General features: G+C 44.2%; 1 protein-coding gene across 1 annotated transcript in view; it reads left to right on the top strand.

Moving 5' to 3' along the window:
* Positions 1–27,789, top strand: part of LOC117503844 (CUB and sushi domain-containing protein 1-like) — a 2,069,078-nt gene that overhangs the window by 1,527,808 nt on the left and 513,481 nt on the right. The window contains exons 29-30 of the mRNA XM_034163109.1: positions 4,447–4,638; positions 24,247–24,385. Coding sequence (XP_034019000.1) covers positions 4,447–4,638; positions 24,247–24,385 — 331 coding nt within the window. The remainder of the gene's footprint in view (positions 1–4,446; positions 4,639–24,246; positions 24,386–27,789) is intronic.

Consider the following 27,789-nt stretch of genomic DNA (forward strand, 5'->3'; position numbering starts at 1 on the left):
AACATCAAACAAATGTTCATAGAATGTTTGTTTACTGTTCAGCAAGTTTGTGAACGTTCACGTAATGTTTGTGATGTTTGTCTAATGTTTGCATGGAGGCGAAAATTTGCTAACATCAACTGAACGTTCATAGAATGTTCATTTACTGTTCAGCAATTTTGCGAACATTCATATAATGTTTGTGATGTTTGTCTAATGTTTGCATGGAAGCAAACATTAGACAAACATTTAAGGAAACATTTGCAAAAATCAATCAAATGTTCATAGAATGTATGCTTAATGTTCAACAGTCACATAATGTTCATGTTGTATGTGTAAAGCTTGCCTCTAAATAAAAGTGTGTATGTGTGTGTGTGTATATATATATATATATATATATATATATATATATATATATATATATATATATATATGTAAAATTTCACATTATAGAATCACATTCAAAGAATATTCAGTTTCCGGGTGGGTAAAGACCAGCATGGAATCAACAATCACCCCACGGTTCTTCACATTGTCAGTGTGATGTATGACACACGAGCCTAGGTTAAGTGTTAACTGGTCAAACTGATGCCAGTGTCTCGCTGGACCAAGAACCATCATTTCGGTCTTGTCAGAGTTTAAAAGTAAGAAATTTCTAGACATCCAGCATTTCATGAACGAAAGGCAATACTCTTAGGACTTTATGTGCATGAAATTACCAGCAATTATCGACATGTACAACTGCGTGTCATCAACATAGCCATGGAAAGTAATCCCGGGATATGTGTCACAAACTCACCACCTCAGATTTTGAGCAAGCAATAGAGACTATTGTGAAAGCAGTCCAACAAGAAAGCTTCTCAGAGGAGCTCAAACAGATAGTGACAGGGAAGGATATTTCAAAGAAAAGGCCCATCATAAAGCTCTCTCCCTACGTTGACAAGTCAGGTCTCCTCAGGGTTGGTGGATGACTTTTCTACTCTGACCTTGAAGCTGCAGAAAAACATCCTTTGATCATGCCACTGCTGTATGTGCCTGAGTGGTGTTATATAAAAGGACAAAAGCAGGGGAACTAAGACAGACCCCTGTAGAAACCCATATTTCATGTCACCAAGGTTAGAGGTAGTGTTGTTCTACTCAACACAGTGAGGGTTCTATCGGATAGTGGAAATGATTCTCCAGCCCATCAAGTAGAATATGATGATTCACCATATCAAACGCAGTGCTAAGCTCGAACAGCACCAGAACGATAGTGGTGTCTGAATCCATTGCAAGCAGAAGATCATTTCTCACTTGAGTGAGAGCTGTGTCCATGGAATGATCCATTCTAAATGCAGACTGCAGTGGCTCAAAAGATTATTCTCAGTAAGGTGCTCCACAAGCTGCTGTGAAACCACTTTTTTCCAGAATTTAAAACAAGATGATAGGTTTGATATCACCCTATAATTTTTCAATAGACTGGGGTCAAGAATAGATTTCTTAAGTAATGTTTTAATCACTGTGGATTTGGAACATTTAGGAACAGATCTCAAGGTTAGTGAGAGATTGTTAATTTCCATCACAGTAGGCCCAAGAGTAGGCCACAAGTCCTTAAACAGGTTTGGTGGTATTGGTTCAAACAGACAGGACTAACATTTTACTTGAAGGTATTGTCATAATCGTGCCATGACACTGTCATAACTGTTACATGACACAGTCATGAATGTATCATAACCATTATGTCAATGCCATAAATGTTTATGACTGCTGTCATTAAGTGTCATTCGGTTTTTGTCATGACAAGTTGACATTAATCAATGTGACATGAACAGAAGTTGTCTCCCTCATGACAACTTGACAATAAATTTTGTTGGGGTATCCTTATTATATCAACTTGACATTAATCAAAGTGACATTACCAGAAAATGTCATTGTCATGACAAAGACATTTTCTGGTAATTTCAATTTCAATTTATTTATTTTTATATAGCGCCAAGTCACAACAAAGCTGCCTCAAGGCGCTTCACACAAGTAACGTCTAACCGTACCAACCCGTAGAGCAAGCACACAGGCAGCAGTGTGCTTGCTTCTCTCTGCCATTGGTACCTTGGGCAGAGAGAAAAAGCAGAATCAGTCTGCTGGAAAACGCACACATAAGGTATAATTCATGAGCAGTAAATCAGTAGGAAAACAGAGAAAATACTGAGATGATCGCCGGCCAGTAGCCCTAAGCTTCAATAGCATACCCTGAATTTGGATAAATTTGAGGCTGAGACCTGTCTGTTGCTAATAAAATGAATTTAAAAGAATAGAAAATATAGCTCCATAATTTCACTAATGTCAAGTTGTCATAATAAGAACATCCCCCACAAAAAATTATTGTCAAGTTGTCATGACAAAGACAACTTCTGGTCATGTCACTTTGATGAATGGCAAGTTGTCATAATCAAGACAACCCAAAAAAATGTCAACTTATCATGACAAAAAACGAATGACACTTAATGACAGCGGTCATAAACATTTATGATATTTACATAATATTTCTGACACATTCATGACTGTGTCATATAACATTATACAGTATGACAGTGTCATGTCATGATTATGATGACACCTTCAAGTAGTGACTCAGACAGGTTGTGCTTTTAGCAGAAGTTGCAAGTTTTGTTAGCACACCCAGTGAAATAATATCAAATTGTGTAAATCTAATTAATGTGTCAGTGATTCCACCCACCTTAATAGCAGGGTGTTGTGGGCGGACAACACCCTGCATAATTTAATTCATAACGTGGGGCGTTATGAATTATGCCATTCTCATTCTAGCCCTCTAGACTTATGCTTGAGGCCACCTAAGTAATCACTGAATCAAGGTGAGTGTGTTTTGGGGGCATGGTTTTCGTGTAGGTGGAGCAATCATGTCGAGTATGGTTGTGAGCACTGAGTTTCAGCTGTCCACAAGGCTATCTACTGAATGGTCATTTTCCAAAAGCGAGTCCAAGATATCAGGCAGTCTGGCTCCAAGTTCAATTGTAGTTGAGGAGTTGATATGTGGTCGTGAGATTAAATATGTTTTTTTTGTTCCAGTAAACAAGGCAACAAAACTGTAAACTTAGTAAGTGAGTTGTCTGAGACCACTGACGCAAGAGGCACGATGTGAATATTTGTGACAGCGACACTGCAAACAAGGCCCAAATCCAGGGTATTTCCACTAATGTGTGTGAAACCTGGAATATACTGCTGGAATCCTAATTGATCTATAATGTCCATGATTGTTTTGCAGAGTATGCATATAAGTCACACCAAAATACAAGTGGCAGCTGTCAAAAAATATGCTTGTTGAAGAGGAAATAAACATGAATAAGTTACACCAAAATTTAAGTCACGCCTGGGTATAAATGGTATCTTTTTCTTTATTACCAGCTTATTAATTTGGTATTTTTGTGCATTGTTTTAGTGTAGTTTTTTATTATTGCCATTTATTCTTTTATCCTTTGGGTTTATTTTGTTTTGTGGTTGAACTCCTGGGAAAGCCCAAAATAAATACTTATCATAATTATTATTGTAAATAACAAACATGATTTTTCAGTATATAAGTCACACTGGAGTATAAGTCCAAAACTAGTAAATCAAAAATATGTGATGTGTACTCCAGAAAATGCGGTATCTCTGCATTGATGTCGATGTCTCTGGGTCCTCAACTTTTAAGATTGAGTAACACCTGGGTAGAGCTTATGACATCAGGAGATCCCGATTCACAGATGTCTGGTGATACCTATACAGAAGAATGAACATTCAAGTTTTTAGGGTCCTGGTGGTTCCTCTCATACTACATGATTCTGAGGATTCGATGCTAATCAGTAACTTGAGGCAATGATTGAATAGCTTTGGTACTTTAGAGGATCTCTTTAGAGGATCCTTGGTACTACTGGAATGTCTTTGTGCCAGACAAATAGTTTCTTTGGGAGATTAAGATGATAGATGAAGAGTATCAGTTGCGTTATGATAGCGCATCAACTTTGGCATTTTAGCCATGTAATGGATTTCTTGGAAATGATCCATGTACACAGATACTGGTATCTCAGTGCTGAGGACCACAGCGGCTAGAGAAGAGCAATGGAATTCTTATTTTAACTGGCAGCTAGATGGTTACTTTCATGTGGTGGGGATGGAGCAATTGTCTGTCTGGGTGGTTTCCATCCAGGAACCATGGTGGTTCCATAATGTGATGGATGCACAAATATGGCACCACTGCATGCTCCCAGACCTGAGCTGCTATAACTACCTAATAGATGACAGTTTATCAGTGTACATTATATGTATGTTCTTCTCCCGGTCTCCAGCTGCCATTATTGAGAGTGTTATGAATGAATGCAAGTATGTTTTGTTGATAAAAGTATGAATGCTTTTATCTCAAATGCCTCTCTTTCCCTATATGCAATTTCTTGTACTTCAGTCTGTCTATTTTTGTCTGTCTACTCCACTTTTCAGCCACCACAGCTACAACATGTAATGATCCAGGCATTCCTGTAAATGGCTCTCGATATGGGGACAGTAAGGAGCCTGGCGACAGTATGACTTTCCAGTGTGACCCAGGCTACAAGCTCCAAGGCCAGGACACCATCACATGTGTACGTCTGGACAACAGATTCTATTGGCAGCCTGATCCACCAACCTGTATGGGTAAGTCTGTATTATGCTGTGAATTCCAGACTGGCAAACTGAAATAAAGGGTGAAAACAGGTTATATGTAGTGCAAGCTGGTTTTGTATGCTATGATGATCTGTTGGAATCTGCAGGCTGTGAGCAAACTACAAAAGGTCTATTTGACTGTTACAATGTTCCAGTGACTATAGACCAGGGGTCACCAAACTGATAATAGCCATGTTCAAAGTCTATTCCAAACATTATAAGTGTGCACAGTCATGCAGACAGTTGCTGTTAACTTTGCAACTGCAAAGCACATGTACCTTTTTATGACTATTCCTTGTGTACATCACAGATACTATATTGTTTGTTTCATGTTCTTTTTGTTCAAATATCAACATGATATATTACCCATGGAGGCAGTTTTTAGTTCTGCAAAGAAGCAGAAGTTACTCAGCAAGAACAAAAGTAATTTAAAAATGCATAAAGATTTTCAGTGAAACTTTACTTATTTATATATTTGATACAAAGACACCAGAATGCATCTCTGCAGTGAAACAATATTCCCTGTGATTAGCAGGCCAAGCACAGGCATAATGGAGTCAGTCAGTGAGGTAGTACACAGCTAAATCACCAGTGTTAAAGTAACACTGCCATTGAGGAAAATTACATGAACAACACGGTCCAGAGGATCACTGGCTGCTGTCTGCCCAGCCTGGAGGTCATTGCCAGCTCTCGCTACCTCAGCAGAGCTGCCAGCATCATCAAAGACACATCCCACCCCAGCAACCACCTGTTTGACCTACTACCCTCAGGCCGACATTTGAGACAAATCAGTGTTAACAAAATCCAAAGTGGGCATATGATTTATTCCTTAAATTTCAACTTAAGAAGATGCAAGTGAATCTTCTGTTATGAGATATCACATTATATTTCATATAATTTGTTATATTTTTTGTTTATGTAGGTCACTGGGCAGAGGTGCTTGGAGATGTCATTACATTTGCAGGAATCAAAGGTTGAAGTCTTTAGGGTCCAGGAGCCTCATGTACAAAGACTTGTGTTGATTTTCGACGAAATGTTGGTGTACGCCAAAACCCTGAATCAGGCGTAAGCACAAATATATTCAGATGTATCAAAGTGTGCGTAGGCATGAATCCACGCACGTTCGGTTTGCACATTCCACTGAACGTGGAATTTAGCACACATGCACATGCACCAAACTCCTCCCTGACCACGCCTCTATCTGAATACGCAGTGCTGACGGCACCGTAAGTGTGGAGTGTTGTGTGTTTGATGATGCCTGCCATCATCTCTGTGTTGTTGTGTGTAAAAATTAAAGAACTTTCAGAGACAACATGCAAAAACAATGAAAGCTGTGGTTAGATCACTGTTCTAAAAAAAAAAAAGGAAATTAAATAAGTATGTTTGTGTGTGTAAATGCTGAACTGAGCTGCGTGCCCACACTGAAGTAAAAACATATTAGGTGCACGGTGGCTGACAGTGTGTGATGTTAACATGACACGCTTTTATTCACAAATACTGAACACAGTCAGGGGCTTGTTAAGAGGCTCTCTAGTTCCACCATCAAGATAAAGAAAACATGGCATGCTTGCCACCTTTCTCCATTGAGGATGTCGAGGATTTATTCATTTTTGGTCTTATGGTAGCAGGGCTGGTACTTTGTGGCTTATGTACTGCCCTGATCGACCAGAAAATTGGCAAGACGGCGGCATCAAGAACTACGGCCCCTCGCTTGTCCATCATGATTAACGAGATTTGCAAGGCAGTGCATTCTCAGACTGCGATGACTCTTGAATTCAGACGCAAATTGGATGACATCTTGAAGCAGATGTGTGCCTTGCAGTTGAAGTTGAAGGTTTCGGAGGCCAGTGAATATTCTTAATTCATAATTGGGATTTGGTTGTTCAAGTGGAACTGTTAAAAGTGTTTTTCACTGCTCAACCACAACACTCCAGGCTTATCAAGCCTGAAGGACAAATTGCCCACTGTTTTCCTCCAGAGGAATTTATTCAGGCCTTAGTGAGATTATTCGGCTCCTTTCTTATCTCAACCCACAAAGACAATAAACTGACAGACTTACACATGGACAAAGACTGAAGCATGCTCCATTTTTCCCTTCATCCCCCTTCCTGCCCCCCCATCACACACCCCATCCCGGCCACCGCTCATGCAACCCATTTCCCCTGCGGGGGCTGTGCGGTTTTTAGCTGCGGCAGGTCCCTGTTCCCCCCAAGCTAGCAGTGGCGTGACTCCAGTTGCAGTGGCTACCACACACTCACATCACCTCAATTTGAAAAACGGACTGTTTCAAGTTTAGTGCACACAAACAATGTCAAATGTATATGTGTTGTCTTAATTCTGATGTGTGCCATTATTACGGTAAACAAGTAATAACTGTGGATTAATTGCTGTTTGTCTGTGGAAATGTGAGTGTGGATGTAATCTCGTTGTTGCACTTGTAATGACAATGATAATAAAGCTATCCATCCAAATTATTTAACCACCAAGCAGCTCCCCATTGTGCATCATGCAGCCTCCAACCTGATGTGCATTTGTGCACCACACATGATGGAATGAAAATGTTTCCTATTAACAAAAACAAACTCATCATGTGATGGCGCCTTCATGGTAATATGTGTGCAGTCAATAGCTCTGATTACATTTGGGAAACCGGCTCTCGCTGCAAAATGTGCTGTAATGTTGGAATGTACCTGGATGAGATTTGGATGATCGCGTTCCACACAGCTGGCATGACTCGGCACAAGGTTGACTGGCACACTCATGACCGATCAGCCACCTCACGCTGGAATGCCCATGATGCCAGGATGCCCAGCGTGGTCAGCATCTGTGTGGGCACAGACAACACCGTACTGCACTCTGGGCTGGCCGCAGTTCTGTGCGCAACTCCAGTAACAGTGGCCTTGGTAATCGAAATCAGTTAATGAGCCAATTATGGTTATTGGCAAGTAAATCCTTGCGTTCCGTGAGTACATGCTTATGTCGGATTGCACCATTTGCATGGTGCTTTAACAACACTAACACAGCCATTGTTAATGCCATTTTACCCATCACTTTGCGCATGCTTTTATATCCACCCATATAATTGTACGTGGGTGCGTTAATTGCTCATTACTGTGTTGCTTATGTGCACATCACTCTGATGACTTCTTGTTTTCACACTATTAACGGTTCCCAGCATCACCGTTACATGTCCACAGTGGAACAATAGCCATAGAAATGTGCGTACGCCAGCCAGGATTTTTGTGTAACACACCACACATTTCCACGCTCATTTCACTTTTGATACATCTGAGTGTTGGTGTGGAGACGGACGTACGCCAGGTATTTGTGTGTAAGCACGCTTTGTACATGAGGCCTCTGGTCTTTTCTTGTCTGCCTGTGTGGCTGTGAAATGCATATGCTAATCAGTAACCTAAGGTGATGGCTAGATGTCTTAGGCACTAGGGCCCTGATTTACTAAAGGCTTGCATGTGTATAAACATGCGTAAACACCAATGCAATCACAAATACACCTGCAGGCTGTTTTATTAACAGTATACACTGACAATGACATCTGTCAATGCGCAAAATAGGACATATTATTACACAATTTAGCGCATTTGCCTTTATAAATATGGAATTTTAGATTTTTATCCACGTGACAGAGCAAAATTCTGGGATTGAACATGCACATAGGTTAGGTTTGCAACGTAATTTCTTCAAGGTCTAAAGGAAATTTAGTGGGTGCTGATTGTGTCTGTATTTTGTGACTTTGTAGCCTTGGTATTAATTTATTGCACTTGAGAGACTACTGTTCCAGCAGCACACAGAACGCTGCTTCCTAATACATAGAAATAAAGAAAAAAATCAGTCATTGTAAACATCAGGCATATTTAAAGATTTTAGTGTTGTTTTTCTTGAAGAATAAATGTCTGCACAAGTAACAGAGTACATTTTGGTGCAGCTTGTGATCATTACAACCATTAATGGGTCTCATTGTTATAGAAATAAACACACATGCATATCTTAGGGTCTATGTGGTATGATGCATGTACATATATGTGAGAAGTGAAGGTACGTTTTGCTGGGTGCATCAATAATTAATCACGACCGCACAGGCAAAATCCTCATTTACGAGCTGCTGTTTATGTCACATTTCCAACTGCTATCAGTTGTGTATTACTCTTCCTAAATCACGTGCAAAACTGTCTCCACCCCAATGTGCAAAAAGTTTGGATTGCCCATGAAATTTAGCACACATCTGGATCTTAGTAAATCAGGCTGCAGGTCTTTTTGTAGGCTTCTTGGGTTACATTAATTTTGACATCTCAATCAATATAAATATAAATCTAGTTAGAGAGAGTAAATATCAATTTAGATCTAGAGAGTAATCAACAAACATGACAGTTGAAGTCCCTCGGTTGCAATGTTCTTCTACAAAGTGTCTGCTGATCAGGTTTTTGGTGATCCTGCAAATGTGGGAGCATCAGAGGGATACTACACCTTACATTGAGCAATACAGTAGAACATGTGCCAAAAAACTTGCTGACATAAGATTGAAGCATTGTTGCTTTGGGCTTGAGGAAAATTAAGGTTGAATACTAGCTACCAAATTTCTCTTTATGAGTGCCAGTTACAGAACCTTCTCAACTCTGTTCTCCAGTGGGAAAGAATTGTTTGTTTTCTGTTTCCCACTTCAGGTATTCAACCTTCTGACACACTGGATTCCTCCAAGTCCAGTAACCTGAAACTCATTATTCATACATTGAGTTGCTGATATTTTCTGTCACAAAACAGAATAACAGTTGAGCTTGTGCAAAAAAACAAAAAACAAAATAAAAAGTACAAATTGACACAATCTGTAATTCAGCAAGAACTCATCAGTATGCTTTCCATGCAACATGCACATACAGTACAAGGCTACTTGTCCAAAATAATTCAGGAGAATGTCTGCAGATTCCTGTGGCTTGTTCAAAACTGACATGTTGTGAACAATGAAATTGCTATTTTTTTTCCCTCATTATTATTATTATTATTATTATTATTATTATGATTATTATTATTATTATTATTATTATTATTATTGCCTGATATGTTGCTGCATAACATTGGTTTAGTTGCTAGGACACTGGGGTGCAATAAAATCATGAATTATTACAATGACTAATTCCTTACACCAAGCAACAAAGGAGGGTAGGCGGAGATGTGAACAGTTTGTATCCTTTGTTTGTCTGAAAGCAGGATTTGGCAAAGGGTTCCAGAGGGAGTTCAACAAATTTATTGAAAATATTTTGTTGGAAATAAAAGCGTTTATTAGATTTTGTTGGAAGCTTAAATCTTTCTCAGAATACACTCAGAGTTGCTGTAGGTTTTCTTGCCTTCAGTTTCATGACGATTAAGTCATGTCTCCGAAAGTACTGGTGCCACATTTTGCCACATCCACCACAGTCACAGAACCTTTCTGGGTCCTATTTGGCAACCACTCTGGCTGTCTATGATCCATCTCCATATCCCAAAAGCAGCCATATGTCTCTCAGTAATCAGAATCAGAATCATGCCTTTATTGTCATTATACATTGGTACAACGAGATTAGGGCCATCCAGTTGCAGTGCAAATAAAATAGTATGAAAATAGTGCAAAAAAGAGAGATAACAATAGTGCAAGAATATGTATCAAAAACAAGATATAAAGAAAAATTCAAACAATGTAGGAAACAATATATATAAAATTGACACTAATGCAAGGTGCGGCTTAGGATATAAATATATTGCCCAGAAATGTATATTGTCATGGGTGATTGGGTTATTGCACATGGTTAGGATTGCACGAGGAGGATCATTGCATGCTAGAGTTCAGTGTGGTTATGGCTTTGGTGAAGAAACGTTTTTCAGTCTGTTTGTTTTTGGTCCTTGTGAGCCTGTAGCGCCTCCCTGAGGGCATCAGGTCAAAACAGGGCAGAGCTAGGGTGAAAGCAGTCTTGGAGATTGCTTTGGCTCTACGGAGGCAGAGGCGAGGTGTACAACAGGGAGGGAAGAGGGCGGTCAATGATCTTATGTGCTGCCTTAACAACCCTCTGCATTCTTTCCCTGTAAGCAGCGGTGGAGCTGTCAAACCATACTGTGATGCAGTATGTCAGCAGGCTCTCAATGGATGAGCAGTAGAAGGCCAGCAGCAGGTCGGTGTTGAGGTTGTACTTCCTGAGGACTCTCAGGAAGTGTAGCCGCTGCTGAGCCTTCTTGAGGATAGAGGAGATGTTGTTGGACCAGGAGATGCAGTCTGAGATGAGAACACCATTGATGAGAAGGGGGCCAGGGTCATGCAGTGTTTCCTGAAGTCAATGATGATCTCTCTGGTCTTCCTAGTGTTCAGAGCGAGGTTGTTCTCTGAGCACCAGTCTGCCAGCTGCCAGATCTCCTCTCTGTAGGCAGCCTCATCACCTCCAGAGATGAGACCGACCACTGTGGTATCGTCTACAAACTTGACGATAAGGTTGTTATTGTGGGCCGGTCTGCAGTCGTAGGTGTAGAGGCAGTAGAGGAGGGGGCTCAGCATGCAGCCCTGCGGAGAGCCGATGCTCAGCGTGTGGGTGGAGGAGAGGTGGGGGCCGAGTCTCACAGTCTGGGGACGGTTGGAAAGAAAGTCTTTAATCCACACTCTGGAAGCCGAGAGTGTCCAGTTTTGTGGTGAGTCTGTCTGTCTATTGTGTTGAAGGCAGAACTATAATCCACAAAGAGCATTCAGACGTAGCTCTGCGGCTGCTCCAGGTGGTTTAGAGTAGACTGAGAGCTACGGCGATGGCGTCCTCTGTAGCTCTGTTTGCTCTGTATGCAGACTGGTAAGGGTCGAGGTCTGGGGGGAGGTGGTCCTTGATGTGCTGAAGAACCAGTCTCTCAAAGCACTTCATGATTACCAGAGTGAGGGCCACCGGACGGTAATCATTCAGGCTGGTGATGGGAGACTTCTTCAGCACCGGGATTATGGTGGAGGTTTTCAAGCAGGACGGGATGACTGCTTGGTCCAGGGAGAGGTTGAAGATCCTGGTAAAGGTGGGGGCGAGCTGGTTGGCACACGCTCTGAGCACCTTGCCAGGTACTCCGTCTGGGCCAGCAGCTTTCCTGGGGTTCACTGCGAGGAGCACTCGCCTGACATCATGCTCACGCTCATGCTCACAGTGAGTGGAGTGGTGCGTGGACCAAGTGGGGGTGGGGGGAGGGCAGGAGCAGGTGAGTGCAGCTGGGAAGATCCGAACTGAGCAAAGAAGCTGTTTAGCTCCTCTGCCAGTGGTGCACTCAGGTCCGCTGTTGGAGCGTAATGTAATTCATGGGCACCTGTTGGTGGATGAGTTAAAGGCACCCACATGGGGATAGTGTCATAACTGATGGTCTCACGCAATGCCAATACAATCTCATCTAGTAAGTCATCCTGAGTCACAATTCATTGACACAAACTCTTTCCAGACTAATTTAAGCAGTGTCCAAAGTTGATGACTAGATGTTGTTGGTGCTTGGTCTCTCTGGACAATACTTGCCAGTCCAATACTTGGAGTCCAAGCATGTCAGTGAATCTCAAACGTTATTGAGGCCTTCACCACATACAAACATGAGGTTCAGACCAGGAAGTCACTTCAAGTATAAGAAGGTAGTCTGACAAGACAGTCACAGACTCCTTATTCATCTTTGCATGTGCTGGAATCAAGACATACATGGATTCCAAAAAGCTTTCAGAAGTGTCTATAAAGTCAGGGTCAGTGATAATGTCCTCAGATGAAAAACGCAACCAAGTTACGATCTTACTTACATCCAGTCTATACAAACATGGACCAGAATCATAGTCACAATGTATTCCTAAGGGCCCTGTCACACATAGCACGAATGAGGCCGAATCAGCCCGAATGGGAAAAAACAGCCTGAATTCAAGCCACAGATTGTATGGGACAGACATTTGCTCAGCCATGGACAAATACCGTATGAATACCTGGAATGTGTGTCGACGTGGCCTTGAATGATTCCCCGCCACATTTGGAGTGCAGCAGCTCCCGAATCCAGGTCCGACTACCCAGAGTGTTGTTCCAATGCGGATGCTCTCTCTCTCTCTCTCTCTCTCTCTCTCTCTCTCGTACACACCAGAGAATCAACTATTGGCACAGGCACTATGCAGGAAAGCAATCAACTGTTTATGAGCACACACACCGCAGCTGAGCACACATATGCTCCAGCCTCACTCACGTGTGGCAGTTTGGTCAGCTGTCCTGACCACACACACACTGTGGTGTATGGATGAAACCAGTCACATGCACATGCAGCGCATTGATTAGCTGTTATTATGGCTGGACTGAAAGGCACAGGTGGCGCGCAGGAGCCATGAGCTACCGGAGGCTTGTAAAAATCACCGGATCCTCCAATGTCACATGGATGGGGCCATGGTGCCAACAACTACATATGTAATGCATATGTAATGACTACTGACATAGGCTGGCTTTTCAATGTGTGTGCAGAGCAGATTCATTTGGAGCTGTTCCAAAAGTGACTGTTTATTCTATTCATACTGTGATGGCTTGGTGTACAGTTGTGATGTCAGTCCTTCATATGTGTTACTGTGATATGATCATTGGGTTGGATACAATGATCAATTCACATTTTGATTGCAGCTCGACAGTGGTGTGCATGTCACTACATTCGAGCTAGCCATGTGATTGTGCCTGACAGTGTGGCATGCACTCATGAATGCTGTACGAGGTTTTTGTTTGGCGTTAGACTTCACCCGACTGTAGTTCGAATATCCATTCATGCAGCATTCGGGCTCATTCATTCTCTAGTGTGACGGGGAGGATGGTCGAGACATTCGGCCAGCAGTTGAAGTGCTGGAACATTCGTACAGCCCCTCGAATTGCAGTCTGAATGCTTCAAAATTGTGTACAAATTGCTCTACGATATTATGCCTGCAGTCACATTGCGGTACGCCTGCAACAACACCGTTATTCGAATGTTTTACAAAATGAGCGCAACATGTATGTAGAGTGCTTGTTCTCAGACTGACCGGGCATTGAACCCCGGTTAATATTTTTAGCCCAATGCCTATCCACTGAGCTGCCTTCTCTGTAGCAACTCCGCAAATTGTCAGTATGTCCCAAAAAGCAGCCTATGCACCTGACATAATTGTTTTGTGAAAGCAGAAATTGGCAGCAAAGAAACCCTGTCAATGTCTGTGTTTGCATTGAATGGCTTCTCTGAGAGTCAGTGATTGACTTCTTGGGTATGAAACCAGGTTGCTCTGGTCACTGTATATCAAGCCGGTAGCACTGAGTCTGCTCTGAGCACAATATTAAATTTCCTCCCAGACTGATGGTAGTTCTCTATCATGCAGATAACTGTATTTTGATGGTTGTTGGCAGGATTCGTACTCTTGTCACAGTAAAAACCTTTGCAGATCTTGACAACAGAAAATAAGTTTTCTTCTTTATGCACTCTGTGGGAGTAACTCTGCTGCTGCCTTCCGTCAGAGGATTGCATGCATTATTAAAGGAATCAGAGATAGCTGTTTGGGTCTTCATCTCTGGAAAAGAAGAAACCACCACAGACCTCCAACAGTGCTATTCACACAGATCATGAGGTATGCTATTTCCCATGGGTAACAACTGGTGCAGATCCACTGCAGATCATCCACGCAAATCAGTAGTTGAATTTGAGGTGGGTAATACAGGGAGGAGGGAGCACCTGGAACATCATTTCTCTAAGAACGAATGATCATTTTCCTTTGTTGTTGAGTACTGCAATGACAGTGTTCTGGAAATGCCCTTAATACAATAGGTGGATGCCCCTAACTTTGGTCTGGTTGCTCCAGTGGACCTAGTGGTAGTATCTGTGGCAGACCACTTTCTGTATTATGAAGCTCAAAATTCCACACTTGTTGGGTTTTCCTTTTGTTGTCTCTGCGTGTGGCCTGACTAAGGTGATTAACATCTTGGTGTGGGTACATTTTATTTACAGTGTTATTTAACCACTAACCATAGTGAATACTGACAAATGCTCCTTTGTAACTTGCTAGGGTCTCGGGGTTGTAACATTCTGATTCTAACATGCAGGAGTGGCACTATTGGATGTGGTACTCCAGCATCAGTGGTGTAGAAGATTGATAATGTCCAGGAGATATCTTGTGCAAAGGCACTGGAGACTCCTACAGAACAGTAGGGCCCACAGAATGCCCAATTGTAAACCTGGCCACAGTTTGTTGTAACTTCTCTCAGAATTCCACTGAAGTCCTGCAGAGTGCTGCGTACTCAGTTTTCCAGATTTAATTTAGATAGCGTTTTACACCATATTGTTTTTATGTATTCTGGGTAGAGGACTACTCTTCCAAGACACAGTAAATAACTCCAATGGAATGAGGGAGTTCTTTTTTGACTAGTCCCTCAAAATTACCGGGGATTGCACTAGAGTTGGTTGTGTTCACAGTCGGAGGTACTGTAGTTGTTGCCAGAGGGTTGGCTGATTGTCTGATCATCCAGAGGAGTCTGTGTAAATATGTTTGTGTGAATTATTAAGATTTATACCCTCGTCACACATAGCCGGAATCACGCAGAATGGCGTCGGAATGACAAATCAGCACACATCCGAAAACTGGCAGATTTCAGTTCCAAAATATTCTGCCAGCCATCTGTGGAAGTCCACACAGTTGGTCAAAATTGGCCGCGCGGCGCCGAGTGTGATGCACACGTTCAAAACTCACTGGGCGACACCTATCCAACCGCGGTCCATTGGGCAATCTGAGGACCTTCTGACCGCAATTTAAATAGTCTGGTGGTGGAAAAACAGGATCTGAAGCGATTTGAACACATACGAGGGAACCTTGAAATGGATGTGGCACGTTATGCCAAAAGGAACTGTTGAAATGTGGCACGCTTCATCGTGATAATAATTAGACTTTTATCATGTACAGTGAATGTGAACAGCCGCTATAAACCGAAAGCTCTGTGCGCACGCCGCTGCAAATCTGAACAGTCTGTTATATCCACAATAGACCGTACCGGACAGAAATTTGCCCATTCCTTCCCATGGGCAACTTAAACTGTATATAACACGGGCAGCTGCCCCACGTGTATGCGCGGAGAGCATGTGCACCATGCATACACACATGCACTATGCACTCCCGTGCACGTGCACGAGGAACACAGCACTTGCTCCCAGTCCGGTCCCGTGTTTGCCATCTAGACGTTTGGACATCAGGCAGTCTGCTGCACCTTTTATGGCCATATGACAGCGGACTGTGTCATCTAAGCTGTTGTCTACATATGCTTTGGATGCCATCGTGCAGGTGTGGATTAGGTACTCCGGATGCATTCTGTCACGCTGACCATGCCTCTTTTCCACCCGACTGCATCGGATTATGGCAATATTTGCCATGTCGGGCATGTGTTTCCTCCACATTCTTGCTATGTGTGATGGGGGCTTTACGAGGGTAGGCTGAAAAGTTCTAAGGCTCAACAAGAAGGAGAAATGCCATTTCAATAAAACTTGGCATGCATTAAGTTCAACTCTTCTGATGACTAACTGTGTTATTTTCTTCCAGGTTGTGAGGTAGTTTGTGGTTCATAGCCAGGTTTGAAAGTTCGTGGTAGAGGGAAACAGCAAAAATGGACAAAATCTGGCATCGCGGTGTGATTAAGTACCTGCATAAGAAGTGGTTAAAGCCCAAGGACATTCATGCGGATATGGTTGCTACATTAGGGATGAAGCTCCCTCCATATCTACAGTGCAGAAGTGGGCAGCTGAATTTAATAGGGACAGAGAGAGCCTTGAAGACGATCCGAGGTCTGGGCGGCCTGCAACAGGCACAACGCAGAAAAACATTGACCTTGTTCATGAAATGGTGATGGATGACAGACGATCGACGATTAATCAGCTAGCAGATGCTGTGGGAATATCCCGTGAGAGAATTGAACACATTCTGCATGAAGAACTTGGAATGTCAAAGGTGTCAGCTTGGTGGGTGCCACGTCTTCTGACGCCTGATCAGAAACGCACCAGGCTAGTCATGTCGAAGGCAAACCTGGTGCAATTTGAAGAGGATCCAGCCAATTACATGGAACATTTTCTTACCCAGGATGAGTGTTGGGTTCACCACTTTGAACCAGAGACAAAAAAAAACAATCATTGCAGTGGAAACACACAAGGTCACCACCTCCAAAGAAGGCCAAGGTCATTTCGTCTGCGGGGAACATGGTTTTAGTTTTCTGGGATGCCAAGGGCATTGTGTTCATGGACTATCTTGAAAAGGGACAAACCATAAATGGACAGTACTATTCTAACCTACTGAGACAGTTACGCGAGGCTATCAAAAAGAAGCGACCAGGAAAGCTGATGAAAGGGGTGCTGTTCCATCAAGACAATGCCCCAGCTCACAAGTCAACAGTGGCCATGGCCACTATCCACGAGTGTGGATTCGAACTGGTAGATCACCCACCATACTCCCCTGACTTGGCACCCTCGGACTTTCATCTGTTCCCAAACCTGAAAAAAACTTGGCTGGGAAGCACTATCGGAGCAATGATGAGGTGATGGCTGCCGTTGAGGACTATTTTGACTCTCAAGATGAAAGCTTCTGTGCCAAGGGAATCGAAACACTCAAGCACCGCTGGAAGAAGTGTGTGGAGTTACAGGGAGACTATGTAGAAAAATAACCCTGAATTTGTTCAATTCGACAACTGCATCATAGTCAGCCTTAGAACTTTTCAGCCTAGCCTCGTACTTTCAACATGTTCCCCCTTAGTAAAATGTGACATTTTTTGCCTTAGGTGGTACAATCTGCTACTAAGAACAAATTCAACATTTTGCTTCTAATATGTTAAATATTAATTTTCTTTTTCAAAGTCTGTAGATTAGGTTTCTCAAAAGTCTTTAGTAATGATCATGGTCTTCTCTTGACCACTGTTATATGGTTATATTGACAGATAAGTGTCAATGGTTTTCACAAAATTGACAAAATGTTCTTTGTATTGAAATCTATTCATTATAAAGTACCTTTATTTCTGTTGTGTAGTGTAAAATTACAGCAACTTTTATTGATGGGATTCCATGTAAATGCAAATATTGTAACGTCACTCTGTGAGTTCTTGCAAGCAACACGAAGGAGGAAGTGCATGCACAAGATTCGATGTTTCTGCTGTATTCAGTGTACACTGAAAACTCCAAATTTCAGTTTATAGGAAAAACAGAGCTAAGAAAGCTTTGATCAAATGTTAGGGACCTTCACACATAGTAAGAATAAGTACAACGCAGGGCAACTCATGGCAGAACAGCTCGTATGAGTGAACCACAGAAACATTGAGCCGATGGGCAGGCATGCACGATGCCACTGCGACGGTTCATGCACGCGGGAGCACAGTGCGAGCAGCTGCTGTGAAAATAAAACAATAAAAAATACATGCCACCAACGGGATTCGAACCTGCACTTTCCAAAAGCTCTTATTGCCAGTCAGAAACTTTACCACTGAGCTACCATTGCTGTCCTGTAAAAGGTATGAGAAAATGCCTGGTATCAAGAAGGACATGGACATATTTAAAAAAAAAAACACCATATAAAAACACCGCATTTTATTGAATCCCCTTTATCAAGCCAGCAATACAAGTATGATCTATCTGTTCCTGTGTAGATGACCCATGGTCACAGACATACAGTCATGAAATGACATGAATGAGAAGCAGGGCACTCTTATTATATTGTTGATGGCACGCCGAAGGACAGACACCACGTCACGTGAACCAGAGCTCATGTCGGTGGCATGACGGTTGCATGTTATGATCTGTCGGTCCGAATCACCTGGGGTAGCCTGTCAATGTGCGAGTGATGCGTGTGCTCGCTGCAGCCCATTGCAACATTGATATATGTTTTTATGTATGTCCACGTGACGACAGCAAGGAGACACATGCGCATCGCAGTGGACAGTTGTTAGTTCATGTCCATCCAAACACGGAATGTTAACAAACTTAACAAACCTTAAGTACAAGCAAAAAGTATTAACTCTTAGAATAGAATAACTGGCTGAGTTCGTTACCTCCTTGGTAGAGCGATATCTCGGCAATGAGGTAGAGATGCCGTCCTGCTGATATACCTCCCTGTTGATTGATATCAGCTGTCTCGTCTCAGGTGATGGGTGACAGCTGTCACCCTGGCTGCTCCTGTGAGGCGGCAGCGCCCTCTGGTGCCTGGAGCCCGCACTCCAGACAGGGCGCCCTCTGGTGGTGGTGGGCCAGCAGTACCTCCTCTTCAGCGGCCCACACAACAGGACCCCCCCCCCTCAACGGGCGCCTCCTGGCGCACGACCAGGCTTGTCCGGGTGGCGACGGTAGAAGTCGGCCAGGAGGGCCGGGTCCAGGATGAAGCTCCTCTTCACCCAGGAGCGCTCTTCGGGGCCATACCCTTCCCAGTCCACCAGATACTGCAAACCCGGCCCATCCGTCGGACGTCCAGGAGCCGGCGTACAGTCCAAGCCGGCTCGCCGTCGATGATCCGGGCAGGAGGTGGTGCCGGACCCGGAGTGCAGAGGGGTGAGGTGTGATGAGGCTTGATTCTGGAAACATGGAACACTGGATGAATCCGCAGTGAGGCCGGCAGCTGAAGCCTCACTGCGGCGGGATTGATGACCTTGAGAATTTTAAACGGACCAATGTATCGTTCCTGTAGTTTTGGGGAGTCCACTTGTAGGGGAATGTCCTTGGTGGACAACCACACTTCCTGCCCAGGACGATACGTAGGAGCCGGGGTCGTCGGCCTCCAGGGACGCCCACCAGAAGCGCTGCCGGACGACTGCCACGGTTCTTCGCACCCCAGGATGACAGGAGAGCTTAGAACCGTGACAGAAGTCCAGAACTGCAGCCCTGGCTTCTGGTGGGACGTAGAGTTTGTTCTTCGGTCCGGTGCCGGGGTCCGGGTCTCGTGTCAGGGCCTCCCGGACGGTCTTCTCCACGTCCCAGGTGAGGGCGGCCACGATAGCGGACTCCGGGATGATGGGATCCGGGGGATCCGACGACTCCGTTTTGACCTCATCTTCATGTACCCGGGACAAGGCATCCCGGGACGGTAGGTGATCCGGAAGTCAAAACGGCCGAAGAACAGTGACCAGCGGGCTTGCCTGGGATTCAGCCGCTTGGCGGTCCTGATATACTCCAGGTTCTGGTGGTCAGTGAAAACCGTGAATGGCACGGACGTTCCCTCCAACAGATGTCTCCACTCCTCAAAAGCCTCTTTCACCACAAGGAGCTCTCGATTGCCGACGTCATAGTTCCGTTCGGCTGGGGTCAACCTGCGGGAAAAATAGGCACACGGGTGAAGGACCTTATCGGTCTTCCCGCTCTGGGACAGCACGGCTCCTATCCCTGAGTCCGAGGCGTCCACTTCAACCACTAACTGGCGACTAGGATCGGGCTGCACCAGAACAGGTGCAGACGAGAAGCGCCGTTTCAACTCCTTGAACGCGGCTTCGCAACGATCCGACCAGGTGAAGGGGACTTTTGGTGAGGTCAGGGCTGTCAGGGGGCTAACTACCTGACTGTAGCCCTTAATGAACCTCCTGTAGTAATTAGCAAAGCCTAGGAACTGTTGCAACTTCCTACGGCTTGTGGGTTGGGGCCAGTCTCTCACCGCCGCAACCTTGGCCGGATCAGGAGCGACGGAGTTGGAGGAGATGATGAACCCCAAGAAGGACAAAGACGTGCGGTGGAACTCACACTTCTCGCCCTTCACAAACAGCCGGTCTCCAACAACCGCTGCAGGACCTGACGTACATGCTGGACATGAGTCTCAGGGTCCGGAGAAAAGATGAGTATATCGTCTAGGTATACGAAGACGAACCGGTGCAGGAAATCCCGCAAGACATCATTAACCAACGCTTGGAAAGTCGCGGGAGCGTTTGTGAGACAGAACGGCATGACCAGGTACTCAAAGTGACCTAAGGGGGTGTTAAATGCCGTCTTCCACTCGTCTCCCTTCCGGATCCGAACCAGGTGGTACGCATTTCTAAGGTCGAGCTTGGTGAAAATCTGGGCTCCATGCAGGGGTGTGAACACTGAATCCAACAGGGGCAACGGGTATCGGTTGCGAACCGTGATCTCGTTCAACCCCCTATAATCAATGCATGGACGAAGTCCGCCATCTTTTTTGCCCACAAAAAAGAAACCTGCGCCCATCGGGGAGGTGGAATTCCGGATCAACCCGGCAGCTAACGAGTCCCGGATGTAGGTCTCCATTGATTCGCGCTCAGGCCGTGAGAGGTTGTACAGCCTATTGGACGGGAACTCACTGCGCGGAACCAAATCAATGGCACAATCATACGGACGGTGGGGGGGAAGAGTGAGAGCCAGATCCTTGCTGAACACGTCGACAAGGTCATGGTACTCCACCGGCACCGTCCCCAGATTGGGCGGGACTCTGACCTCCTCCTTAGCTCGGGAGCCGGAGGAACCGAGGAACCTAGACACCCGATGGCAGGTCTCGCTCCACTGAACCACTACCCCGGACGGCCAATCAATCCGGGGATTGTGCTTCAACATCCAGGGAAATCCTAAAACCACACGGGAGGTGGCCTGAGTCACAAAAAACTCGACCACCTCCCGGTGATTTCCTGACACCACCAGAGTTACAGGTGGTGTCTTATGCGTGATCGGAGGGAGTAGGGAGCCATCTAGTGCCCGAACCTGTACAGGCGAGGTAAGCGCCACCAGAGGGAGCCCTATCTCCCTGGCCCATCTGCTGTCCAACAGATTCCTCTCAGAGCCCGTGTCCACCAGTGCTGGGGCCTTCAGGGTTGAGTCCTCATAAAGGATCGTGACTGGGAGTCGTGTGGCAATGTGGGTGTGTCCCACGTGAATGTCTCGGCCCCCCCCTAGCCCAGTCTCTAGGGGCGGGGCGTTGGAGTTGAACCGCTCGGGGCAGTCCCTCATATGGTGCTCTATCGCACCACAAACAAAACAGGCTACGTGGGCCCGTCTCCTCTGTGCGTCTGGTGCCCTAAATGTTGCCCTATTCGTGTCCATAGCTTCGTCAGTAGGGGGAGCTGTGGCCCCACGGAGCGCAGGGGCCGTGGAGCGTGGGAAGGCGGAGCGCGGTCAGAACCGGAAGGGAGAGGGACGGCGCGTGCCCGGCCACGCCCTTCATCTCGTTCCCGCCGACGTTCTTCTAACCGGTTGTCTAACCGTATGACAAGATCGATGAGCCCATCTAAATCCCGCGGTTCGTCCTTAGCCACCAGGTGCTCCTTAAGAACCAATGACAGTCCGTTTACAAAGGCGGCGCGGAGGGCAGCGCTATTCCAGCCGGACCTCGCAGCCGCGATGCGGAAGTCGACTGCATAGGCAGCTGCACTCCGACGCCCCTGTCTCATCGACAGTAGCACAGTTGAAGCGGTTTTCCTCTATTGGGGTGATCGAACACGGTTCTGAACTCCCTCACAAACCCATCATATGTCTGAAGGAGCCGTGACTTTTGCTCCCAGAGCGCTGTAGCCCAAGCGCGTGCCTCGCTGCGAAGCAGGTTTATTACATAAGCTACCTTGCTAGCATCAGTCGCGTACATAACTGGACGCTGTGCGAAGACGAGCGAACACTGCATAAGGAAATCCGCGCACGTCTCCAAAGCCTCCGTACGGCTCTGGGGGGCTTATGTATGCTTCTGGGGAAGGTGGGAGGGGTCGTTGAACGACCAGTGGAACGTCAATGTTACGCACAGGGTCTACGGGAGGGAGAGCCGCAGCGGCGCCCGGAGGGCGTGCTTCCACCTGCGCGGTGAGAGCCTCCACCCTGCGGTTCAGGAGGACATTCTGCTCGGTCATTAAATCTAACCGAGTCGTGAAAGCGGTGAGGATCCGCTGCAACTCACCGATTACCCCTCCTGCGGACGCCTGCGCGTCCTGTTCTTCCATTGGCCGTTCAACAGCCGGTTGACGCCCCTCGGGATCCATGACGTTGGCCGAGATATCCTGTTGGGAAAGTGTAGGAACACGGACCCACAACAGGGGGCGCAAATGAACGGACAATGGAGAAAGTCAAATCACAAAGTTTTACTGTTGTGAACTCACACAACAAACACAACAGATTACAAATACAGCAGTAACTGAATTCCAAAGGTGTTGTGTGGGCAGGCTCGACGATAGGAGACGTCTGTCCGAGTCGAACCGGAACCACCCGATTTCCTCTGCCACCGAACCCCGGGGATACTGGAGCCGCCAAGTCCCGAACCCCAGGTGGCCACTGCCTCCGCTCGTCGGATCCGGTACTGCTGGCAAGGAACAGAAACAGTCAGGTGTGGGTGCGGCTGCACCCAGCAACACACAGGGTGGAAACACCACCTCCACCTCTTCTCAAAAACAACACTGAAAGGATTGGAAGGTGAGTACTTATCTAGTCACGTCCAACACTGTCTTCAGCTGACCTTAAGCACAAGCAAAAAGTATTAACTCTTAGAATAGAGTAACTGGCTGAGTTCGTTACCTCCTTGGTAGAGCGATATATCGGCAATGAGGTAGAGATGCCGTCCTGCTGATATACCTCCCTGTTGATTGATATCAGCTGTCTCGTCTCAGGTGATGGGTGACAGCTGTCACCCTGGCTGCTCCTGTGAGGCGGCAGCGCCCTCTGGTGCCTGGAGCCCGCACTCCAGACAGGGCGCCCTCTGGTGGTGGTGGGCCAGCAGTACCTCCTCTTCAGCGGCCCACTCAACAATTTGACCAAATTCGAAACTTAGTTTCCCAGTGTGTCATGGCAGCCTGTCATTGTATTTTAACCAACGTGGTTTAAAATAATATTTCCAGAAAAGGAAGAAGAAAAAGTGAATTCTGATATTGACTGATATAGGATTACAGGTGCTTTATTTGAGCACCAAGGAACAAAATTTATTGGTGCACAAGAAAATCCTTTTTAGAACTTAAATGGCCAAAAAAAACCTGAGTGCTCCCTTTAAGGTTAGAGTGAAACTTTATATTTCCAATTTGATTGTGATTATTTTTGCAACATTGAAAGCCCAATTCACTGTGTCTCTTAAATGCCAAATAGTACCTTCCACATAGCATTAACAAAGACACTAACAAATTGTCAGTGTTTGATGGATTAGGAATGAAACCAGGTTGTGTGAGCTTGTGACTCCTAATGATTTTGATTTTGCTGACTTTTTTAAGCTATTGATAGTCACACTTACCACCCTCAAGATGCCTTTCCATGTTTTACATTCTTTCTTCACTGCTGCTTGAATGAATCCATCTATCTCTTTTGCCGATATGTTTTCTGGTAGTCTGACTGAACAGGGCCAGGAGGAGTGATTTCCTCTGCTAACTGCACCCAGTCCTACACTGTGTAACTAAACCTTACAGCCTTCCTTTCTCTTTTTGCTCTTTCACCCCTAGAGCTACCTGTGGAGGTAATATCAGCAGTCCACCAGGGGTCATTTTCCTCCTCCCAAACAGCTCATGCCATACCTCCCATCACTAACTAATCCTCTTCTGCTCTGCCTACTTGTGGGGGTTAAGTGATTGTTCAATCAGGGGCGATTCTGTCTTCACATTACTCCAAGCTTAATGCTGTGTAATCATCTTCTTCTCCTCTCTCCCCTTTTCCTCTGCATCTCTTGTTCTCTAGCAACCTGTGGGGGAAATGTCAGTGGTCCCTCCGGAGTCATTCTATCTCCGAACTATCCTCAGCCTTACCCTCCAGGGAAAGAGTGTGACTGGAGAGTCAGAGTCAACCCTGATTTTGTCATTGCTCTCATCTTTAAAAGGTAGGCCAGCATTTAAAAAATGACTCACACTTTATCAATAAAATCTATTTTCCAGTGTCGAACATTTATGGTACTTGGTGCTAAAATCAAGTATTATTTTGACCATGAGTATTCCAGTTCCATTTTATTTATTTATTTTAGTTTTTCTCAGACCACACCAATCTTAAATTTGAGCAAATTGCTGACAGGCTTTAATTCTGTTTTGTACTTTTTTGGCAAGCCAGTACGTGAGCAATTTGGTGCACTTTTTCATATCTCAGGTGACTCACTGGGATCAAATGGATGCATTCATGGATGTTTGCTACTGTGTGTTTCAATGTGAAATATCCTTCAGAATTTCCTTCTATTTTGTGCTTTATATACAACCCCAAATCAGGAAAAAAATCAGATGGTTTGGAAAATACAAGAGAAAAAAAGAAGGAAAAAAAAGTGATTCTTACATTTACCATTGTAGTCAGATGTTTGCATACACTCAACATTATTGATGTCTTTGAACTATTCTTTTTCCAGGATGGAATGATTGCACAGCATACATCATTAATGACTTTACAATACAGTAATTGGGTTCACAAGTTTTCATTTATTTTGGATCTTGTAATGTACTGAGCCAGGAACAAAGTCAAAGATCCCCAGATGTAGGCAGTGAGGACTCAGATGTAGGGGTGCAAAAAAATCATGATGCCTTAACAATTCCAAATGATTGAGTGAACAACAAACAGAAATGATGGGACATACCGTAAGGAAAACCCATGAGTTGTGGAATAACAAAAAAAATGACTTTTCTACTCTGACCTTGAAGCTGCAGAAAAACATCCTTTGATCATGCCACTGTATGTGCCTGAGTGGTGTTATATAAAAGGACAAAAGCAGGGGAACTAAGACAGACCCCTGTAGAAACCCATATTTCATGTCACCAAGGTTAGAGGTAGTGTTGTTCTACTCAACACAGTGAGGGTTCTATCGGATAGTGGAAATGATTCTCCAGCCCATCAAGTAGAATATGATGATTCACCATATCAAACGCAGTGCTAAGCTCGAACAGCACCAGAACGATAGTGGTGTCTGAATCCATTGCAAGCAGAAGATCATTTCTCACTTGAGTGAGAGCTGTGTCCATGGAATGATCCATTCTAAATGCAGACTGCAGTGGCTCAAAAAGATTATTCTCAGTAAGGTGCTCCACAAGCTGCTGTGAAACCACTTTTTTCCAGAATTTAAAACAAGATGATAGGTTTGATATCACCCTATAATTTTCAATAGACTGGGGTCAAGAATAGATTTCTTAAGTAATGTTTTAATCACTGTGGATTTGGAACATTTAGGAACAGATCTCAAGGTTAGTGAGAGATTGTTAATTTCCATCACAGTAGGCCCAAGAGTAGGCCACAAGTCCTTAAACAGGTTTGGTGGTATTGGTTCAAACAGACAGGACTAACATTTTACTTGAAGGTATTGTCATAATCGTGCCATGACACTGTCATAACTGTTACATGACACAGTCATGAATGTATCATAACCATTATGTCAATGCCATAAATGTTTATGACTGCTGTCATTAAGTGTCATTCGGTTTTGTCATGACAAGTTGACATTAATCAATGTGACATGAACAGAAGTTGTCTCCCTCATGACAACTTGACAATAAATTTTGTTGGGGTATCCTTATTATATCAACTTGACATTAATCAAAGTGACATTACCAGAAAATGTCATTGTCATGACAAAGACATTTTCTGGTAATTTCAATTTCAATTTATTTATTTTTATATAGCGCCAAGTCACAACAAAGCTGCCTCAAGGCGCTTCACACAAGTAACGTCTAACCGTACCAACCCGTAGAGCAAGCACACAGGCAGCAGTGTGCTTGCTTCTCTCTGCCATTGGTACCTTGGGCAGAGAGAAAAAGCAGAATCAGTCTGCTGGAAAACGCACACATAAGGTATAATTCATGAGCAGTAAATCAGTAGGAAAACAGAGAAAATACTGAGATGATCGCCGGCCAGTAGCCCTAAGCTTCAATAGCATACCCTGAATTTGGATAAATTTGAGGCTGAGACCTGTCTGTTGCTAATAAAATGAATTTAAAAGAATAGAAAATATAGCTCCATAATTTCACTAATGTCAAGTTGTCATAATAAGAACATCCCCCACAAAAAATTATTGTCAAGTTGTCATGACAAAGACAACTTCTGGTCATGTCACTTTGATGAATGGCAAGTTGTCATAATCAAGACAACCCAAAAAAATGTCAACTTATCATGACAAAAAACGAATGACACTTAATGACAGCGGTCATAAACATTTATGATATTTACATAATATTTCTGACACATTCATGACTGTGTCATATAACATTATACAGTATGACAGTGTCATGTCATGATTATGATGACACCTTCAAGTAGTGACTCAGACAGGTTGTGCTTTTAGCAGAAGTTGCAAGTTTTGTTAGCACACCCAGTGAAATAATATCAAATTGTGTAAATCTAATTAATGTGTCAGTGATTCCACCCACCTTAATAGCAGGGTGTTGTGGGCGGACAACACCCTGCATAATTTAATTCATAACGTGGGGCGTTGAATTATGCCATTCTCATTCTAGCCCTCTAGACTTATGCTTGAGGCCACCTAAGTAATCACTGAATCAAGGTGAGTGTGTTTTGGGGGCATGGTTTTCGTGTAGGTGGAGCAATCATGTCGAGTATGGTTGTGAGCACTGAGTTTCAGCTGTCCACAAGGCTATCTACTGAATGGTCATTTTCCAAAAGCGAGTCCAAGATATCAGGCAGTCTGGCTCCAAGTTCAATTGTAGTTGAGGAGTTGATATGTGGTCGTGAGATTAAATATGTTTTTTTTGTTCCAGTAAACAAGGCAACAAAACTGTAAACTTAGTAAGTGAGTTGTCTGAGACCACTGACGCAAGAGGCACGATGTGAATATTTGTGACAGCGACACTGCAAACAAGGCCCAAATCCAGGGTATTTCCACTAATGTGTGTGAAACCTGGAATATACTGCTGGAATCCTAATTGATCTATAATGTCCATGATTGTTTTGCAGAGTAGTATAAGTCACACCAAAATACAAGTGGCAGCTGTCAAAAAATGCTTGTTGAAGAGGAAATAAACATGAATAAGTTACACCAAAATTTAAGTCACGCCTGGGTATAAATGGTATTTTTCTTTATTACCAGCTTATTAATTTGGTATTTTTGTGCATTGTTTAGTGTAGTTTTTTATTATTGCCATTTATTCTTTTATCCTTTGGGTTTTTGTTTGTGGTTGAACTCCTGGGAAAGCCCAAAATAAATACTTATCATAATTATATTGTAAATAACAAACATGATTTTTCAGTATATAAGTCACACTGGAGTATAAGTCCAAAACTAGTAAATCAAAAATATGT

This window comes from Thalassophryne amazonica, chromosome 2 (assembly GCF_902500255.1).
Source record: "Thalassophryne amazonica chromosome 2, fThaAma1.1, whole genome shotgun sequence".
NCBI classification, from domain to species: domain Eukaryota; kingdom Metazoa; phylum Chordata; class Actinopteri; order Batrachoidiformes; family Batrachoididae; genus Thalassophryne; species Thalassophryne amazonica.